General features: G+C 40.4%; 1 protein-coding gene across 2 annotated transcripts in view; it reads right to left on the bottom strand.

Moving 5' to 3' along the window:
• CFAP95 (cilia and flagella associated protein 95) overlaps window positions 1-20058 on the bottom strand; it is a 129476-nt gene that overhangs the window by 47784 nt on the left and 61634 nt on the right. For both annotated transcript variants that reach the window (XM_080670903.1, XM_080670902.1), the window contains 2 exons: window positions 16967-17085; window positions 15350-15418 (listed from right to left, as the gene is read on the bottom strand). In XM_080670903.1, coding sequence (XP_080527029.1) covers window positions 15350-15418; window positions 16967-17058 — 161 coding nt within the window. In that variant the 5' untranslated portion in view covers window positions 17059-17085. The remainder of the gene's footprint in view (window positions 1-15349; window positions 15419-16966; window positions 17086-20058) is intronic.

Here is a 20058-nt window from a genome sequence, read left to right as displayed (position 1 = left end):
TGATCTCTCTGGTAACCCAGTCATGGTTTAATAGCATGCTGTTTAGTCTCCATGTGTTTGATTTCTTTGGGTTGTTTTTATTGTAGTTGATTTCCAGTTTTATGCCACTGTGGTCTGAGAAGATGCTTGATATGATTTCTATCTTCTTGAATTTGAAGAGACTTTGCCTATGTCCCAACATATGGTCTATCTTTGAAAATGACCCATGTGCACTTGAGAAGAATGTATATTCTGTGGCTTTGGGGTGAAATGTTCTGAAGATGTCAATTAATTCCATCTGGTCTAGTGAGTCATTTAGGATTGATGTTTCTTTGCTGATTTTTTGTTTAGAGGATTTGTCCAATGGTGATAGTGGGGTATTAAAGTCTCCTACTATGATTGTATTGCTGTCAATCTCTCCCTTGATATCCTCCAGGAGTTTTTTTATGTATTTGGGTGCTCCTGTATTGGGTGCATATATGTTTACCAGAGTTATTTCTTCTTGTTGGATTGCTCCCTTTAGTATTATGAAGTGGCCTTCCTTATCTCTTGTTATGTCCTTCAGTTTGAGATATAATTTGTCAGATATAAGTATTGCTACCCCAGCTTTTTTTTCAGTTCCATTTGCCTGGAAAACCTTTTTCCATCCCTTCACCCTCAGTCTGTGTGCGTCTTTTTTTCTGAGGTGGGTTTCTTGTAGACAGCAGATATATGGGTCATGTTTTCTTATCCAATCCATTACCCTATGTCTTTTGATTGGGGCATTTAATCCGTTTACATTTAAAGTTATTATTGATAGGTACTTATTTGTCGCCATTCCTATTCTTTACACCTGTGTTCCTTCTTCGCTTCCTATTTCTTTTCTTTTTTTTTTTTTTTTTTACAGCAGACCCTTTAGCATTTCTTGCATTGCTGGTTTGGTGGTAATAAATTCCCTTAGTCCTTTTTTGTCTGTGAAGCTCCTGATTTCACCTTCAATTTTGATTGACAGCCTTGCTGGGTACAGTATTCTTGGATTCAGACCCTTCCTTTGCATGACTTTGTATATTTCATTCCATTCCCTTCTGGCCTGATGAGTTTCTGTTGAGAAATCAGTTGCTAGTCTGATGGGGGTTCCTTTGTATGTAACTTTCTCTCTCTCTCTGGCTGCTTTTAAGATTCTTACTTTGTCCTTGGTGTTTGCCAATTTAATTATAATGTGCCTTGGTGTCGGTCTTTTGGGGTTCATTTTGCTTGGGACTCTGTGAGCTTCTTGGATTTGTGTGGGGTTTTTCTTCTCTATATCAGGGAAATTTTCTGTCATTATTTCTTCAAATAGGTTTTCTATTCCTTGCTCAGCTTCCTTTCCTTCTGGAACCCCTATTATGCGGATGTTGTTTTGTTTTGTGTTGTCCCAAAGTTCCCTTAGGCTCTCCTCCTGCCTTTTAATATTTTTTTCTAGAAGTTGCTCTACTTGGGTATTTTTTTCCATCTTGTCTTCTAGCTCACTGATGCGGTCCTCTGCTTCTTCTAGTCTACTCTTGATGCTTTCTATTGAGTTCTTTACAGCAGCGATGTCATTTTTCATTTCTTCTTGGTTCTTCTTCATTTCCTCTTGGTTCTTGCTCATATTGTCGAATTTGTCTTCCATTCTTTTCAGCCACCTTATGACCATTTCTCTGAATTCTTTTTCTGGAAGGTTGCTTGCTTCCATTTCGTTTACTTCCTTTTCTGGTGATGCCTGCTTTTCTTTCATATGCGGGCTGTTTCTTTGTCTCCCCATGGTCTCTCTTCTCTGGGTGTCTGGTTATGTAGTTCTCTCTCTCCTGCGTTGATTTAAAGGCACAAAATACAGCACTACCAGGTACAACACACAAGGCACTGAACAGAAAGGTATTCACGATATTAATAACCTCCAATAAAGGTGACCACCAGAGAAAGGCAAATTAGGGGATAGTAGAGAAAGAAGAAGAGGAAAAAGAAAGAAAGAAGAAGAAGAAAAAAGGGGGGTGTCAAAATGAAATTCGGAAAAGGGAAAAAAAGAAGAAAAAAAAGTAAGAGAGACAAGAAAGAGACTAAGAGAGAAAGGGAAACAACTATATATATTGGGGATAAAACTCCAATAGAACAATCACTTATCCCAGCAAATGCCAGCAACAAGTACCTGGGGATTAATACAAACTACAACACCAACTAATATTGAGTGAGGCAAGGGAAAACAGAAGCACTAAACAAACAAAAAAATAAACAAAAGAAGAATAAGCAAAACAATCTCACAAAAAAGCATAAAAATTCGATATAATCTACATTCAAGCGAACAACAACAAAAGGACAGAGAGAAAAACAATTTTTTGGATAGTTAAGACAGCGAAGAGAGAGGTGTGTAATGACTTGGAGCAGGGGATTGGAGATTAGATATATGAGTAGGGTGAAATTTTAAAAGGGGGTAAACAGAAAGAATAGGGAAAATCTAAAGCAGGAAAGGGGTAAGATATACAGGACACTGAAAAGGGAAAAGTGAGGAAGAGATTGATGGCATAAAGGTAGATTTGAGATAGAGTAAAATGATGCTAAAGGAAAGATAAAAATAGAATGTAGAACATTAATCCCAAAACAAAATGAAGAGAAAATAAAATGACACTTAAAAAAAAAAAAAGATAAAATAGCAGTAGTAATAATACGGATTGAAAATAAAAATGTAATAATTAAAAAGGTAAAATCAAGTGAGGAAAAAAATTAGTTTCTTGAGTAAAAGATGCAAAAAATGAAAATAAAAAAATAAAAAATAAAAATAAAATGTGGAGTAGTGAAGGTCATTCACTTCCTCTGTTGTTCTGTTTGGCACGCCTGTTTCTCAGTCCGGACAGTATTGCAGTTCCCTGCATTCCACTGCTCTTCAGTGATGTAAGCCAGTCCTGATTTTAAGCAGGCAGTGTGTCTTAATTCGTATTCCTTTATTTTTGATTACACAAGAGTCAATTTGTGATTCAGCCCCTGGGTGGCAGTGTTTCTGGATTGACTTCCGGGTTTATCTATGGCCTCTCTAGGGAGTGTGAGAGCCTTCTTTCCCTGTGGCACTCACTACCGGTTTGTGGGAGTGGGCTGCCTCAGAGCTGGCTCTCCGATGGTCACTCTCCGCTCTGATCCCCAGGTTCCAGAAAAACAACTTTCCCCTGCAGTCTCCCAGGGTGTCCCCAACTGGGTGAACCTATGAATTGGGCTTAGTAATCAGAAGCAAGAATTTCAAGAGGAAAAAGCCCAAGTGTGCGCACTCCGTGGCTGTGCGTAAGTCTAGCACACCCCTGAAATTCTTAGGGTGTCCCTGCACTTCAGATCAAAATGGGTTGCTTTTTAGAGAGCCCTTCTGTTAGCAGCTCTGAGGACCCCCTTCCACATTCACAGATCACGCCAGCCCCAGCAGCCACCGATTTTTCTAGGCACAGACTTCCCTGGTCCTCCAGCTCCCGCAAAACGCGCGTTCCTCTCTCGCGCTGGGACCAGAGACCTCACCTTATCCTAGGCGAAATCTGACCTTTCCGTGGTGGAGTGTAGAGCTCCTCTGAACCCGTGTGTTTGCGCCAATTGGGGAGCGTTGTTCTGGGGCTCGCAGCTGTTCCGTGGGTGCCGTAGTTGTTCATATGCCCTCTTCATGTGTCTTTGGCTTCTCACAACATGTCAGCTACAGTCCAAGAATCATAAAGTAGCATCTACCAGTCTCCTTAAGTGTGTCTACATTCAGATGTTCCAAAACATCACTTCTGCCACAATTTATTGGTCAAAGCCAGTCACAAGACCAACCCAGATTCAGAAGGCAGGCAGATAACCTTTGACCCTTGATAGGAGCTATGGCATGCTTGTACAGAATGGAAGGAATTGTTGGAGGCCACCTCAGGAGATTAACAACCACAATATGTAAATCAAATACCCCTATCTTCATCTTTTATCTGGAAGGCCTTAGTGAGCACACCTGAATACACAAAGAAACCTGACCTTCAACTTGGTGGGTGCAACTTGATTAGCTATTCTAAGGAAGTTAGATACAATAAAGGCTTATAAGAATGTTCTGAGTTAGCATATTATGATGCCCTAACTTTAGGTCTAATCGGTTCTATATCATGTGCTTTCACAAAAATTTTCTTATCAAATTACTTGAATTACCCTACAAGTATAGCAATGGAATAGGTCCGTGGTTGGCAAACTGCGGCTCGCGAGCCACATGCGGCTCTTTGGCCCCTTGAGTGTGGCTCTTCCACAAAATACCATGGCCTGGGCGAGTCTATTTTGAAGAAGTGGTGTTAGAAGAAGTTTAAGTTTAAAAAATTTGGCTCTCAAAAGAAATTTCAATCGTACTCTTGATATTTGGCTCTGTTGACTAATGAGTTTGCCGACACTGGAATAGGTTATTGTTACCCACCATTAAAACACTCCTATGCCAGGGTGCACAACTCAAGTCAGGATCTAAGTTACAGCCCCAAATATTAATGAAAGGATAAGTGTTCCACTTAGTCATTTGGCTTCAATGTACACCAGCTAAGGAAGGACATCTTATAAGAAGGAGTAATGCAAAGAGCAATAGCAGGTAGACTGACTCTGAAGTAATTTCAGCACATTTGGCCAACTAGAAAAGCAATCAGTTACTCAGCACTAGCTAAGCCACCTATTCCTGGGAGCCCCAGTTGGTGATATGACCTCAGGCAAGATTCCTGAGGGACAGTGTCAAGCCAAAACCAAGGTATATATTAGGAACCATTAACCCAGTATGTTTGAAAAATGGAAAATTTGATTCCAAAAATTTCAAAAGAGATAAAGAACCTTTTCCCAGTACTTCCTTTATGAGCTTGGCACGTAAGGCCTGGCCTGCCAAATGTAGCAATTATCATCTCCATATTTACAGAGGAAAGTGATGTTCAAAGTTCTCCTGGTTAGTCTATCATTCAGAGAGCAGCATAGAAAAAAATGGTGGAAGTAGCCATATAATCTTGGTAGTTAGAGGCATGAAATTTGGTATTAGATGCTCAGTTCAAATCCTGGCTCATTATCACTTACTAGCCATATAATCTTGGTAGTTAAGACCATGAAATTTGGCATTAGATGCTCAGTTCAAATCCTGGCTCATTATCACTTACTAGCTATGTGAGTTTGCACATGTTATTTGATTTCTCTGTGCCTTTAATTTTTCCCTCCATAGAAAGTAGATAATGATGGAACCAAGTCACAGAGTTTTTGTCAGAGTAAATGAGTTAGCATATATAAAACCCTTAGAATAGTGTCTGGCACATAATAAGCACCATGTAGGCATATGCTATTTTTAGTATTAGTCTTAAGTTTTAAGTTACAGAAACCCAACTTAAACTTAATTAAGAAAAAAACAAAAACAGGAATATATCAGCACATACAAAAAGAATGTCATCAGAATTCTTTTTCCACACCTCTGCCTAGCTTCCTTTATAGGTAGATGGTCCCCACAGCAGCAAGATGCCCTCTGTAATCTGCCACCTGAAGCATGAGAGAGCATCTTGCCCTAAACTCCAGTTATTATCCTAGAGTGTTTTTTGATTGGCCCAGCCTGGGTCATGTTGCCAACACTTCGGTTTGTGGGGGAGAAAAACCAGCCCATCCATCATATGACCTAACTGATTAGGGGAGAGGATGCTATCCAAAAAGGGAAAGCTGGACACACAAAAACAAAAGGTCCTACAATGAGTAAGATGGGGAATCAAGAATTAATTTCCAGTCTGTCTCGCTCCCATTCTACAGTCTTTTTACCACACCACTCTCCTCTTCACATTTCCTTTGTTGTTACCATCATCACTGTCATGGCAGGGCAATTTTTTTAACTTTTTCTTCTGGAAAAATGTTCGACACCTGGGTGGTATTTTACCAAGAGTTTACCCACCACACAGGTGACTGAACAGAAAAAAAGTAAATGCCTTGCGCTTTACTTTGAGAAAAGAAGAAGAAAAAAAAAACCTCTCTTATTATTCACATGCAGTCCTATTCCTCTGAAGAGTGCCAAAGGTTTTACAGATGCTAAATGCACCCGTGAGAGAAATAAATTGAAGGTTTTAAACTGTGGCCTAAGCTTGCTACTACTAGTGTGAAGTAATCACTCCACACACATATGGATAAGTGCTCTATGCCAACAATGAAAACTTAACTGACTGAACTACTTTTTGACCTCATTTAACTTGTCACTTATGTGACTTCAGATGCCTTTCTCCTTAGAATCATAAAAGTTTAGAGCAGGAAAGGATTTTACAGATCATTTGGTTCAATCCCCTCATTTTCCAGATGGAAACCACTGAAGCCCAGAGAGGGTTATTAGCCAGCACAAGGTCACATAGCAAGTTTAGTGCAGGTCCAGAAGTAGAAGTCATGTCTCCTATTTTCCCATAACATGCCCTTTCTGGAAAACCACAGCGTGTCCAAAAAGCTACACAATGATCCCAAACACTGTTAATCTTTCTTCTCCAGTCATGTGGATCACAATAAGTGTTTGGATGAATTCTGGAAATGACACATTTATCCTAAAATGTCAACAACATACACTAGTCACTATAATCAGGAGGCAATGAAATTGGGTAAAAATAACAAGACACATCGGTTTGGGCTGACCTTGTAAGAGGTCTACCTTTTGTATCTTTCCATCCTCCAGTAGATGGTCAGTACTCCTGGGCTGCCCTCAAACTGACCCAGGCTTCCATGGACCTGCTTCTCACCCAGAAAATACTCTATGCCACAACTGGATTTTCCCTGTAAAAAAAATTAACTTCTCCTGTAAACCATTATCCCAGGAACTCACACAGTTATATATGCATATTTAAATAAGCACTTCTGAGAAATAAGCTCTTAAAATTATATTTATACTTGGATCTACTTGATGTGGTTTTTGTTGTCATTGTGTTTTGTCCCATTGTTTTGGTTTCTGGTTGTTTGTTAATGGTCACAGCTGTAATCCAGTTATTATACACAGAAAACCTTACTTAGAAGGAATCGGCTACAATAGTCTTCTTCTATGGACAAATTGTAAAATGATTTTATATTAGATAATCATATATCCAGGGGGGCTTCTGATAATTAGTGAGCTATTTTTCCATGTCTCATAAAGAGTACCTCCAAATGAAGTGAAAGTTCCTTGAGGATTTTTGAGAGCAAGATAGGAGGGCAAAAATGACTTGTAAGTTAGCTTGCTACTTATATTCATGTTCCCATCCACTTTTCCTATGTGCCTTAAAGAAAATGTGCCTCTCATTTCTTTTCTACACCTTTCATGTCTCTATCCATGAGGTAAAAGCAAGGTACATTGGAGATACCTTAACATGTAACTGTACCAGTTTGAGACTATAAGAGCACTGTTGGCCCGGCCAGCGTGGCTCAGTAGTTGAGCTTTGACCTGTGAATCAGGAGGTCGAGGTTCGATTCCTGGTCCGGGCTCATGCCCGGGTTGCAGGTTCAATCCCCAGTGTGAGGTGTGCAAGAGGCTGCTGATCTATGGTTCTCTCTCTCTCTCTCTCTCTCTCTCTCTCTCTCTCTCTCTCTCTCTCTCTCCATGTATATATGAAGAGAGAGAGAACTGTTGATGTCTAAGAGGCCATTGAGCTTCCTTGCCTGTCACCCCTTCCATCACTGGCCAATGCCAATTCCATGGAAACTCATTGATGGAAATGCAACCAACTCTCAAGAGGAACAATAGTTCTGGTTCTAGATGAGCTCAATTAGCCTCAAACTATATAAATCTCATTTTTAAAATTTAAGTCATTGATACCACTTTTAGTCTCAATATGACTACTCCTATATTATAATTTAACTTTTTTCTCTGTGACTTATGTGAAAGGAATTTATCCACAGAGTCCTTTTCTCTATTTAAGGTCAGGAGTGACAAGTCCAGTGGTGTCCAACATTCTAGTTATTCTGATTTTCAGTATGTTTCACTGAGATGTTTGCTGCCAGTTTAAGGAGGAAAGGTGTTGTGTCTTCTTCACATTGGTTTTAAATTAAGTAGGTAGGCTCTTGGTTAAGTTGTGAGAAAAGAAACAAACTGTCAAATGCCATCACAGCATAATGGATATTATATTAAAAATTAATATAGCCGAAACCGGTTTGGCTCAGTGGATAGAGCGTCGGCCTGCGGACTGAGGGGTCCCGGGTTCGATTCCGGTCAGGGGCATGTACCTTGGTTGCGGGCACATCCTCAGTGGGAGGTGTGCAGGAGGCAGCTAATCAATGTTTCTCTCTCATCGATGTTTCTGGCTCTCTATCCCTCTCCCTTCTTCTCTGTGAAATATCAATAAAATATATTTAAAAAAATTAATATAAATGCATCTGACTGATGTCTCCTTAATAACAAAGCTATACCTGTTTTCTGATTTTTGTTGTTGTTGTTAAGAGGTAACCTGAGGTTTAAATTTACATTATGATTACAGCTTTTCTTTTATCAGTTGAAGCACATTATTTTGGTCCATTGAGCAAACTCATTCTTATTCATTGCCTTTTAAAGTTGACATTTAACTTCCACAGCTGTACAGTTGGCAAGAAGCAAAAGAATATTTAATATTCAAGAGAGTATATTCTAAAATACCACAGCATTCTATTGTATGGAATGCCCTATAATTAATGTACATTAACTGAAAGAAAGAATTGCATATGAAATTAGCAGAGAACGGTTGAAGGTACTCATATATTTTATTTCTTTGTTAATTCTCATTAATCAAATAAAACAAGTAATTCTAGCAATTCAAACCTAATAAGAGATGATTTTCAAAGAGACCTTGTCTTCTAATGCATTTACTAGCATAGAATTGAGATCAACTTTTGGTTATACAGGCCTTAATGCCCTAAATCAAATCAGATAGGAATTAACCACACCCTTTCCCATTACAATTTAATGTTCATCATCAGAAATCAGCCAAGAAATAATTACTGTGCTTGTGTTATAGGTCAGCATCTCTGTTAGGCACTAGGGATAGAGCTGAGACAGTCTTGCCCCTCAGAGCACTGACTTTACAGCAAGAAGGACAAACAAGAATGTAATCAATTGCAATCAAGGTGGATAGCATTGTGATAAAAGAAGCACACAGTGCTATACATACCCACAAGGGACCTACTATGGGGGCTGAGGGTAGCAGTAGGAAGGGAAGCTACTCTGGAGGCGGTGACATTTCAGATGAGACTTGATGACTTCAGAGTCAAGAATGAATGTACATATGAAAACATGCTCAATGTCACTAATCATCCGAGAGATGCAAATCAAAATGACAATGAGGTACCATCTCACACCTGTCAGAATGGCTATCATCAACAAATCAACAAATGACAAGTGCTGGCAAGGATGCCGAGAAAAAGGAACCCTCGTGCACTGCTGGTGGGAATGCAGACTGGTGCAGCCACTGTGGAGAACAGTATGGAGTTTCCTCAAAAAACTAAAAATGGAGCTCCCATTTGACCCAGTAATCCCACTTCTAGGAATACTAGAGGCCCGGTGCACAAAATTCGTGCACGGGGAGGGGAGTGTCCCAGCCTGCACCATCTCCAATCTGGGATCCCTCTCACAAGCCAGGACTGCTGGCTCCCAACTGCTCACCTGCCTGCCTTCCTTATTGCCCCTAACCACTTCTGCCTGCCAGCATGATCACCCCTAACCACTCCCCTGCCAGCCTGATTGATGCCTAACTGTTCCCCTGACAGCCTGTTTGCCCCTAACTGCCCTCCCCTGCAGGCCTGGTCACCCCTAACTGCCCTCCCCTGACCATCACTCCAACACACAAGATGGCTGCCCCCATGTGGTCAAAGATGGCTGCCCCCATGTGGACACAAGATGGCCGCCACAAGAAGGCCAGCAGGGGAGGGCAGTTGGGAGGGACCAGGCCTGCAAGGGATATCCTATCTAATAAAAGAGTAATATGCAAATTGACCATCACTCCAACACACAAGATGGCTGCCCCCATGTGGTCAAAGATGGCTGCCCCCATGTGGACACAAGATGGCCGCCACAAGAAGGCCAGCAGGGGAGGGCAGTTGGGAGGGACCAGGCCTGCAAGGGATATCCTATCTAATAAAAGAGTAATATGCAAATTGACCATCACTCCAACACACATATATCCTTTCTGATTGGTGTTTCTAGTTTCTTGGGATAGAAACTGCCCTCCCCTGGTCACCCCTAACTGCCCTCCCCTGCAGGCCTGGGTCCCCCCCAACTGCCCTTCCCTCCAGGCCCGGTCGCCCCCAACTTGCCTCCTCTGCCGGCCTGGTCACCCCTAACTCCCCTCCCCTGCAGGCTTGATCACCCACAACTGCCCTCCCTTGCAGGCCTGGTCCCTCCCAACTGCCCTCCCCTGCTGGCCTTCTTGTGGCGGCCATCTTGTGCCCACATGGGGGCAGCCATCTTTGACCACATGGGGGCAGCCATCTTGTGTGTTGGAGTGATGGTCAATTTGCATATTACTCTTTTATTAGATAGGATATCCCAAGAAACTAGAAACACCAATCAGAAAGGATATATGCACCCCTATGTTCATAGCAGCACAATTTGCAATAGCTAAGATTTGGAAACAGTCTAAGTGCCCATCAGCAGATGAGTGGATTAAAAAACTGTGGTACATCTACACAATGGAATACTACACTGCTGTAAAAAGGAAGGAACTCCTACCATTTGCAACAGCATGGATGGACCTGGAGAGCATTATGCTAAATGAAATAAGTCAGTCAGAGAGAGATAAATATCACATGATCTCACTCATTTGTGGAATATAATGAACAACATAAACTGATGAACAAAAACAGATTCAGAGACAGAGAAGCATCGATCAGATGCTCATACCTCAGAGGGAAGATAGGGGAGGGTGGGGGTAGGGGGGAGAGATCAACCAAAGGACTTATATACATGCATATAAGCATAACAAATGGACACAGACACCACAGGGCTGAGGCATGAGAAGTGGGGGGAGGGGGACCATGAGGGGATAAGGACACATATGAAATACCTTAATCAATAAAGAAAAAAATTTAAAAAAAGATAAGAAAAAAAGAATGAATGTATACCTTGCATCTTGCTTCCTCAAAAAGATCTACTAAAACCACATTAAAGATACTTTTAAAAATAATAAATCCACAAGAACAGGGAAAACAAAAAAAGAGACAAGAGAAACAAATTTTGAAAGCTCAAGAGAAAATGGACAAGTGGTTCTGACTTAGCAGAAAGCTGAGTCCTAAAGCAGCAAGGGATGCCTGGGGGAGAGCTGTTTGAGAAGCAGTTAGAATTCCAGGCCCCAACTGCACTCCACACTGCTGGGTTATTGCCAGCAGAAAGCTAGAAATTTATTCACTGGAAAGGGTAAAAGAGAAAGTCCTTGATCAACAACACGGTTCAGTGACCATACACAATGAAGTATTAATATTGATGTCCAAGCCAATTGCCCTGCTGACTATAGGAACACAGCCCCAGCCCTTCACTTTTCAGATGGGTGAGAGATTTCTCTGGGGAATCTGACCAACCCACACAGAACGACTAAAATACTGACACAAGGGCTGCTGCAAAAGAAGAAGAAAAAGACCCACCTAGATCCCTCCAGTGAAATTCCAAGTCAATAAGTCTTACTCACAGGCCCAAAAAAGCCTCATCTCTTAATCATGAGGAGAAAACCAAGGATTAATTTCCGAACACTTGATTGAAACTTTTAGCATGAAAGATACATAACTACAAATAAATAATACAAACAGAAACAAGAGAGCATTCTTGGACAAAATAAGAGACTGTATGTGTGGAAGAAAAAATAAAGAAAAACAAACTATCAGTGTAACATCTCCAGATAGGTAAAAGAAGATATTGCAGTCATAAAATCAAATAGTGGATCCTATAAAAACAGAAGGATTTAGAAAACAAAAATTGAACTCAATAGTAGGGTTGAAGAAACAGAGAACAAAGTAGATAGTAAAGACAAAAATAAAATAGAAAAGATAAGACAATTAAAGGACCAGGGCAAGCAATCCAATATCCAAATAAAGACTTTCCAAAAAGAGAGAACAGAGAAAATGGAAGGTATAAATCATCAATGAAATAAATCAAGGACATTGCCCTGAACTGATGGGTAGGAGTTTCTAGACTGAAAGGGTTCACCAAGTATCTGGCCCAGCTGACTTGCACAGCACTTACCATATGTGCATCAGTTACCCTTCTAATTGTTTTACATACATTAACTTATTTAATCATCACAATAACCCTATAAAATGGGTGCCTTTATAATTATTACTCCCATTTTACAGATAAAGAAACTGATGTACAAAATGTGCCCAAGATCTTTAAGTGGAAGGCCCAGGATTTGAAGGCAGGTAATGTATGCCCAGAACCTACTACACAATACACAGGAGAGAGCACCATTGTGAAATTTCAGAGTATACCAAAGACAGCTCTAGCTGATTTTTTAAAGCTAGGGGTACTAATTTGATAGTGCACCCAGAGCCCAGGCTCTGATCAATCATCTGAGGTGAACCCCATGCAGGTTTCCTTCTCTTCAATATCCTGTCCTACAAATTCCAGTGCTATCAGAAACTCTAAATTCCTATTCCCATCTCCAGGCTCAACAAGAACACTGCTCTACACTTGGGTTCACCTGTCTATACCACAGCCAGAAAAACTTTTCTCGGTGAGTCAGGGAAGAATGTGATGGTCACCTCCTATCTCAAGGAGCACAAAGCCTCACTGGTTGCTGTCCAACACTTGACAACAGTCACCTAATATATTTGTCCAGTTCTGCAGTTGTTTATGGCAGGATGGTAAGTCTGAAACCAGCCCTTTTATACCCACATTTTTATTTGACCCTCACATTTAAATAATTCTGGGATCAAAATTATTCTCCTTCAATACTTTAATGTCATATTCTTATATCCAGTATTGCTGTTGGTATATTAATGTCAACTTGATTTTTATTATTTTGTCTACATTTTCTGCTGTTTCCTATATTTCCATAAATAATAAAGCTTTAACTTTTTGTTCCATTGCTTTTAAATTCCTGTTCCATTTGCTCCATCAGGTCTGCTTCCTCTCGTGTTGGTTGCCTATATCTCATTCTTCATGATGCTTTTGTTCTTTAGATGTGTTATGAGTTTTTCAATTGAGACTTCATCTGTGTTCCACCTAAAACTATCAGTTGCCTCTGCTTTTGATGACTACATAGGTAGTCCATTGAAAAGGGAGGCTAGCCCAGCTGGTGTGCTCAGTGGTTAAGCATCGACCTATGAACCAGGAGGTCATGGTTCGATTACTGGTCGGGGTACATGTCCGGGTTGTGGGCTTGATCTCAGGAGGCAGCCAATCAATGATTCTCTCTCATCATTGATATTTCTCTCTCTCTCTTCCTCTCTGAAATCAATAATAATATATTTTAAAATAAGAAAAGAGAGGCTAAATTGGTGTCTTCACTGTGAGTGAGGGAAATATGGGTTGAGTGCCTCTACTGCAGTTTGCTGGCTTAACTACACTTATTTTCCCTGCCATTTCTTTCTTCTTAAAATGCACAGCCCAGTTCTTCTGTATCTGAGACTGCTTTCTCTAACTAGAGTTGGGGAAGACAATCCAGGGTCCCACTGGCTATCTGTGGCTGGCATTATAGATCTCAATGCTGATATCAGAGCTTTAGGGAGGGAAGTTGTTGACATCAAATTCTTTATTATGTAGAACCGTGACTGTCTCAATTTCTGCCATGGACTAAAAACAGCAATCAAAGTCCATGCAAAAATCCAACTTTGAGCATATGATCCAACTTTGCAAACACAACAGATAAGAGTCTTTCAGATCCTGTCTAAGCCTGCCCCACTGAGAACACGGCTCCCACCCTGGACTGGACCAAGACTCCAGTTAGAGACTTCATCTTTTGCCTTCTCCCTTCTCCGCTCCTCCCAACCCCTAGCCTTCTCCTGCTCTAGCCCTTTATTTTCTTGTGAGTTTCTCAGAGTTTTGATACAGTTGTTAAAATCTGCCTCTGGATTCATTATACCTTCCCAATGTCTTTGCTGGAAATTCCAGACTTCAATGTAGAGGAGGGAGCCAGCAGGATGCTTTTAGCCCATTGCCTTGATGGAAGCCCAAAGCCCATTCTCCTCTAGGATCATACTGGGGATACTCCTTGTGGACCTTCCAGCTCACGTAGAGGTGCTGCATGCTGTGAGGGATGCAGGCCAGGCCAGCCGTGCTGGAGCAATCGGAGTTAGAACCCACAGGGTTAGAATACCTGCCCAGAATTACTACAGGTTACTGTGAAATGAGGTGAGACTCCCCAACTCTCCTCACCCCAGGCAGACTCAGCAAATTAGCTTAGTTCTAATGCCAGACAGTTTTCAAAGTAAGCAAGCACATTTAAATTGCTGGTGACGATGACACACACTCATATCTTCATAATGCACAATTCAATACTTAGAATTTTGTCATGCTTGGAAGTACTTGTATTTCTACATCATTTATCTCTATATCATACAGAAATTATAAAAGTTTGTATTCTTTAAACAGATGAGTGGAAAAGGAATCTCTTTTCTGTAGTAACAAGTCATGCCAACCCCAACATAAATTTTATTTCTTTTATTGGCAAAGTTACTAGTCTCTTGCTCTTTTGTAAATTCTCATTATTCACAGTAATGTTCTATAAAGTCACTACAAACACTGAATTAGCAAATGCTGAACCATTAGAGAAATATGGGGTTAGATACTTAGGAGTCTCTGGTTATAATATTTTCATCAATCAACCAATATATAACTGGTTTAAAGACACCTTATTTAATATGTATTGTTGATTCATTAACATTGGACTTACAGGCAACAGCATTATAACTCATGCCTGAAGGAAACTTAATTTAGCACACTTATTTTTTCCACATCACAGCCTCTTGTGCCTAGATATATCAGATAACACTTTAGCACCATACAGTACTTGGGAGCCATTACAAACAGCAAATTCATCAATTAAAAAGAAAACACTCACTACGTAGACCTTGAAAAGGACACTTGCATACAGTACTAGAGCTGAAACAAGAGGCAGAGCCTAACGTGTTCTACTTAAATTGGGAATGTATGCAACAGGTGGCTCAAATTTTTCACCACATTATATATGTTCACGAATGACTGCAACAACACCCCAAGTATTGATTTGGGGGTTATAAATAATTTTTTAGTAAGAGAATTTGCAAATATGAAATCTATAATTAAGATGGATTGACTATTATTTATTAACATTATGCACATTGATGAAAAATAACCTTTTGTTAAAGGAAAGAAGTCTGAAAGCTGCCACATAAAGGGCCTTTTGTTGACTTTGGTTCGCCCCTCACACCTTCACCCCTGCAAACAAACCTCCTTAATCACTAAGAAACATTTTGTGCACTCTGCAGCAGTTTAAGGACTACTTACATTTTGCGCCGATCTGGTGGGTGTCTAGTAAAGAGAGCTCCAAAGCCTGTCGCAGGCAATCCAGTGTCCCTGGAAACAAAATAACAATTTTAGAAGCATGTCAGACTGACATTTATAAACTATCAAAGCCATAGAAAACTAACTTGGGGCTAAATTTTTATGGTAATTATTTTTAAAGGATATTCATGTTTACAACTTTATGCACTTTGCAAAATAAAATGTCACAATGTGTAAATGAAAATGTCAGTATTCCGTCATTACTTCGACTGCATTTTCCAATAAGCTATACTAATAAAAGGGTACTATGCAAATTAGACCGGGTCGACCGGCCATCTTCCAGACGTCCGACTTCCTTCTGGACAAAGCCATGGTGGTGGGGGCCGGGGCAGATGCAGTTAGGGGCAATCAAGCTGGCAGGGGAGGGAAGTTGGGGGCAAGATCAGGCCAGCAGGGGAGGGCTGTTGGGGGCGAGATCAGGCCAGCAGGGGAGAGCAGTTAGGGGCGAGATCAGGCCGGCAGGGGAGGGCAATTAGAGGCGATCAGGCAGGCAGGCAGAGGGGTTAGGGGCAATCAGGCAGGCAGGCAGAGGCAGTTAGGGGCGATCAGGCAGGTAGGAAGGTGAGCAGTTAGGAGCCAGCGGTCCCAGATTACGAGAGGGATGTCCAATTAGAGAGGGTGCAGGCTGATCAGAGGGAACCCCCAACCCCCCGTGCACGAATTTCGTGCACTGGGCCACTAGTTACAATATAAGAGAAAGTCTATATCACATACTTCCATGAGAAGGTACTGTGCCAGGTTGCAGGACTACAGATATGACTAAAAAACAGTTCCTACCCTCAAAAGACTGTCTATCTCAGGGAAACATACCTACATATAAATAATTAGAATGTAAGTCCAACTGGTTTATAAAACACACACAAAAAAATGCTCAAAGGGCAAGGAGGTGAAAGCAATTAATTCTGTTTAATAACAGTTTAGCTAATTTTTTTAAATATATTTTATTGATTTTTTTACAGAGAGGAAGGGAGAGGGATAGAGAGTTAGAAACACCGATGAGAGAGAAACATCGATCAGCTGCCTCCTGCACACCCCCTACTGGGGATGTGCCCACAACCAAGGTACATGCCCTTGACCGGAATCGAACCTGGGACCCTTGAGTCCGCAGGCCAATGCTCTATCCACTGAGCCAAACCGGTCAGGGCTAGCTAATTCTTAATGTAACTCAGGCAATATTTCTATGCACATTTCATACTTTATTTCATCTAAACTTCAGAAAAACTCTATGAAGTAGATACTTTTATGATTTCCATGTTATAGTGAACAAACTGAGGGTTACAGACACCAAATAACTTTCACAAGTGAACTGTGGAGCTGGGGTTCAAAGCTAATCAGATCCTTGACCAGAAAAAAAAACATGTAAACATTATATTTTAGTTAGACCCAGAATGAGTAGTGCTGATTGGCAAACTGAGGAAAGGGAATTCCAAACAGAAGGAATGGCATAGGCAGACAGCATGGAGGCGTGAAATGTTCTTGTAGTGTGTAGACCTCTTCAGTACTTACATAATCCTTTCCTGCATGCCCTATTCCTTAAGCAAAGAAAAATAGTAAGAATACCTTTCAATAATCCCAGAGCATACTGTTTCCTCATTCAATAAAGCTCTGCTTTTTATTTGAGCCAATTCTGTGTTTAAAAAAACTCGTTCCATTTGTTCATGTGTTTCTGAGATCCAAATCTGAAAAAAAAAAATAGAAGCCAAATGTAAGAAAAATGTATTAATTGTAAAAATAATCAGTTACTAAAATATATTTTTGTTGAAGTAGACTGATTATAATTGTTGACTCAATTGACATTTAAAAGTAACTGATATCTTATAGCAGCTATTTCATCATAAAGATGTAAAAATGGCAATTTTTTACTCTATGTTGTTGGAAAATAAAAATCAAATTAGTTTTTTCTATGAAATGAAAAGTTCTGCATTCAACTAAATATTAATTATATCTGTTTTCTATTTCCTTCTCAAGGTTAATATATTTTATTTCCTTAAGTAAGGAATTATTTCTAGCAATCACTTTATAAATTGAATAGGACTTCAGATATAATCATCATCATCCATTTTCTATCACAGATGGTAATTCAATGAATTAGCAAGCAATTATTACTATTAGGAAAATCTGCAGACTGTAAGATGTACACAAACCAATTGCAGATGCAACATGGGTAACATCTAGGGGATCTTGGAAACAAAAACAGACAGTGAGGATTGAATATTTTCACACAAAACTCTAGAATATCACAAATGTAGAAGTTCACAGCAGAAAACCAGAACTCACCATCACCACCAGAACCCATTATTGTTCCTGATCCTAAAAACTAGGTTCCCCAACACATTCAATGAAGCCCCAGATCACATTAATCCCATCAGATTTTGTTTATGAAAAAAGAGAAACCACTGATTAGAAATTTGAAGACTTCAACTGCTATCATAGCTATAGTCATATGCCTTTGGTCCACTTTGGGTTAGTATAATAAGGCTCTGCAATAACTAGGAATCACCCAAACTCAAAACAATTTTAACTACAGTCTCTGGTCCTATTTCCCTAGTCTATTCCATGGCTCTACAGATCCTTGGCTTCTCTCACCCCGTTCTAAGACCACAACCTCCTGAATCACCAGCCTCCTAGCCCAATTTCCAAGTTCTCATTCCTATACCCTAAGCTCAACTACTCCTCTTCTTAGATCCCCAAGTTCACAAGTCAATGGCATAGGACACAGTATAGTTTATGCTTTATAGTTTATGCTTTAACAAAAAAGAAAACATATCTTTGGCAGTAGGGGAAGATGACTAGCCACCATTTTGTTTTAAGGTTTAAGTTTGACCCCAAAATTTGCCTTAGTTATGCTCTGATCATTCTTGGCAATGATTACTTCAACAAAGCAATCAACATCTTTGAAAATTTTCTGAAACAAAAATATTGAAATAATGAGAAGTAAAAGAAAGCAGATGATAGTCACATTAGTGGAGCTTAAGTTTATTGAGTGCTTATTCTGTGTCAGACACCACATTAAGCACTTTGTATGCATTATTATTTCATTAAACGCTCAAAGCCACCCTACTAATATCATGTATCAATCATGGTCACAGAACAAAAAAAACAATAAAATGGGGAACTGAGGAGAATTTAATAAAAGAAGTATTTGTAAAAGTGTGACCAGCACTCAAAACCCCCAAACAATGTTGAAGTGCCATGAGGACACAATAGTGGGGACCCATATGGTAGGGGCGATCACTGGAACCCAGAAAGACCTAGTTGTAAAGAAAGGGCCACTTGATAGTTGTGGCTTTCAGAACAGACACACAGTGTCTTAGTCCACCTTAGGCTGCTGTTATAAATACCATAGATTGGGTGGCTTATAAACAACAGAAATTTATTTCTCACAGTTATGGAAGCTTTGAAGTCCAAGATCAAGGCTCTGACAGATCCAGTGTCCAGTGAAGGCTATCTTTTCACCATGTCCTCACATGGCACCAATCACAATGACCCACCTCCTAATACCATCGCACTGGGGCAGGGTTTCAACATTTACTTTTGGGCGACCCAAACATTCTGTCTATTGTCTATAGCACACAGCCACTGACAAACCATGGCTCTGCAGGAGGAGGCCATGGGAATAAATGGGCAAGCTAACTCTCCTTCCACCTCTAAACACCTGTCAGTGCCTTCTACAGGCGAATCCCAACAGGAAGCCAGAGGGTAAGGGAGCTCATTGATGTATAAAGATCAGCCTCCTTGGCACAGAGCAGGGTTAGAAGGGTAGAGAATGAATCTGGAAGGAGAAAGGAAGAACACTTGGAATAGTTTATCTTCATCTTAAGGGAAAATTGAGGTTGAAAGGGATTAAGTAATGCCCATGTATACCACCGAAAAAGTAGAAATTTCACAATTCAAAACTCATGCAGTCTGGCTCATTCATTCATTCATCCATCCATGTCTCTGAAGTGCCAGGCATCCTACTAAGTTCTGGAGCTACAGTAGTGAACTCCAGAGGCTATACTGACTGCAGCTTAGTGAGTTATAGTAAATCACGAGGATAATAGTAATAACCATAGCACATGGCCAGACACCACTCAAAATGTCTTCACATTACATGCTCATGAAAACTCTCCTACTCTCACATTACCTGAGGAAATAAAGACGTGAAAGTTTTAGACTCTTGATCAAAGTTACAGCCTAACGAGCAGTGGAGCCAAGAAGCAAAGAGAAGCCATCTGACTCCAGAGCCCACTCTCAACCTCTGTCCTTTCTATCTCATAGGCAAATGTTATCCTCCAGTATTGGACTTCCCGTCTTCATCAGTAATAGAACCCCAAAATTTTAGCTGGGACCTTGGTGTTTCAGACTTATTTTTCTAGTCTCCCTTATGAATAAGTGAAAGTAATTTATACAACCTCTGGGAAAGGTTCCTTTTCTTTTTTTCCCCCTTTCTGCTACATGGAATGCAGACATAATGACAGGTCTCTAGCAGCTGTCTTGGGCCCTACCCAAATGCTGGCAGAGCAGAAAGCTGGAAGAAGTGGGTCTCTGCTAATCTGTCAAAATTCCATACCAGTCCTGGCCTGCTATCCTCCAGACTTTTTACATAAAAGAATAAAACAGTATGTGAACAGCCACTGTTAATTTGTGGTTTGTGTTGCATGTAGGCAAAC

The sequence above is a fragment of the Plecotus auritus genome (assembly GCF_963455305.1).
Source record: "Plecotus auritus genome assembly, chromosome: 5".
NCBI classification, from domain to species: Eukaryota; Metazoa; Chordata; class Mammalia; order Chiroptera; family Vespertilionidae; genus Plecotus; species Plecotus auritus.
This window is presented reverse-complemented; position numbering and strand designations above follow the sequence as displayed.